This window comes from Opisthorchis viverrini (assembly GCF_000715545.1).
Source record: "Opisthorchis viverrini unplaced genomic scaffold opera_v5_455, whole genome shotgun sequence".
Taxonomy (NCBI): domain Eukaryota; kingdom Metazoa; phylum Platyhelminthes; class Trematoda; order Opisthorchiida; family Opisthorchiidae; genus Opisthorchis; species Opisthorchis viverrini.
The window spans coordinates 82,748-83,613 of record NW_008752116.1 but is presented as its reverse complement, the minus strand read 5'-3'; the positions used below and the strand labels follow the sequence as shown (position 1 = coordinate 83,613).

Sequence of the window (866 nt, the reverse complement as noted above, 5' to 3'; positions counted from 1 at the left end):
CCGCCCTTTGCCATTAATGTAAACTTCGCCGCACAACTTGGAATTCCAATACGAGCGTGGAAATTTAACTTGTTGAGTCGAGTGGTCTCTGCATGCAGAAATCAGGTATGCAAGTGGTAGTCGCATGCAGCGGTCAAAGGCTCATGTACAGGTAGCAGCGTGTTGTAAACCATTTGGGAACATTCGGTGGTTTCCACAAAGGAGCCAAATGTTATTACAACGTGCAACTAACCTCGCACCTGGTGATACATCAGTTTTCGATTGTGTGTACCAGGGTGTTCAAGGACCTGGTCGGTGGTTATCACGCCGTAAACGACGCGAGAGTTATAGCCAAATAACAAACACAACACCACACATACCAAACAAACTACGGCGACAGCATAACACCACACATACCAACCAAACTACGGCGAGAGCGATGAGTGAAGTGCGCGCCACACTTGTGAGGGCCGGAAGGCCATCTGCATGTTACGATCTGGGCTATCGGTATGGCGTATGGGTCTTGTAAACTGGCCTTTTGTCCCCTCAAGACGATGAGTGTTCCCGAAAGGTGAAATTCGCGTTTTTCATGAATGGTCGACTTGCTACAGATTTGGCGACTCACGATCTTGCTCAAAAGCAATGGCCTAATGGAACAATCCTCCTGATGGAGCACAATTTTTTTCCATCCACGTGAAATGTGTACGCAAAGTACAAATTATTTATTGGAACGTAGGCATATATGACCGGTGGTCTGACTTTCATGCCAACATAAACAAAAGAGGCGTACAGCTTGCATCTTTTTGCAGAGGTCTGTTGATCGAAGAAATTTTACCCAAGGAGACTCGCGCCCTGCATTACACCAACACTTGTGCCGCCTGGAAAAT

General features: G+C 46.9%; 1 protein-coding gene across 1 annotated transcript in view; it reads left to right on the top strand.

The window, feature by feature from the left end:
* Positions 1-208: 208 nt before the first annotated feature.
* The window catches only part of T265_11183 (hypothetical protein), a gene marked incomplete at both ends in the record, with an annotated part of 2,448 nt that continues 1,790 nt past the window's right edge, over positions 209-866 (top strand). Inside the window, one exon of the mRNA XM_009177775.1 lies at positions 209-442. Coding sequence (XP_009176039.1) covers positions 209-442 — 234 coding nt within the window. The remainder of the gene's footprint in view (positions 443-866) is intronic.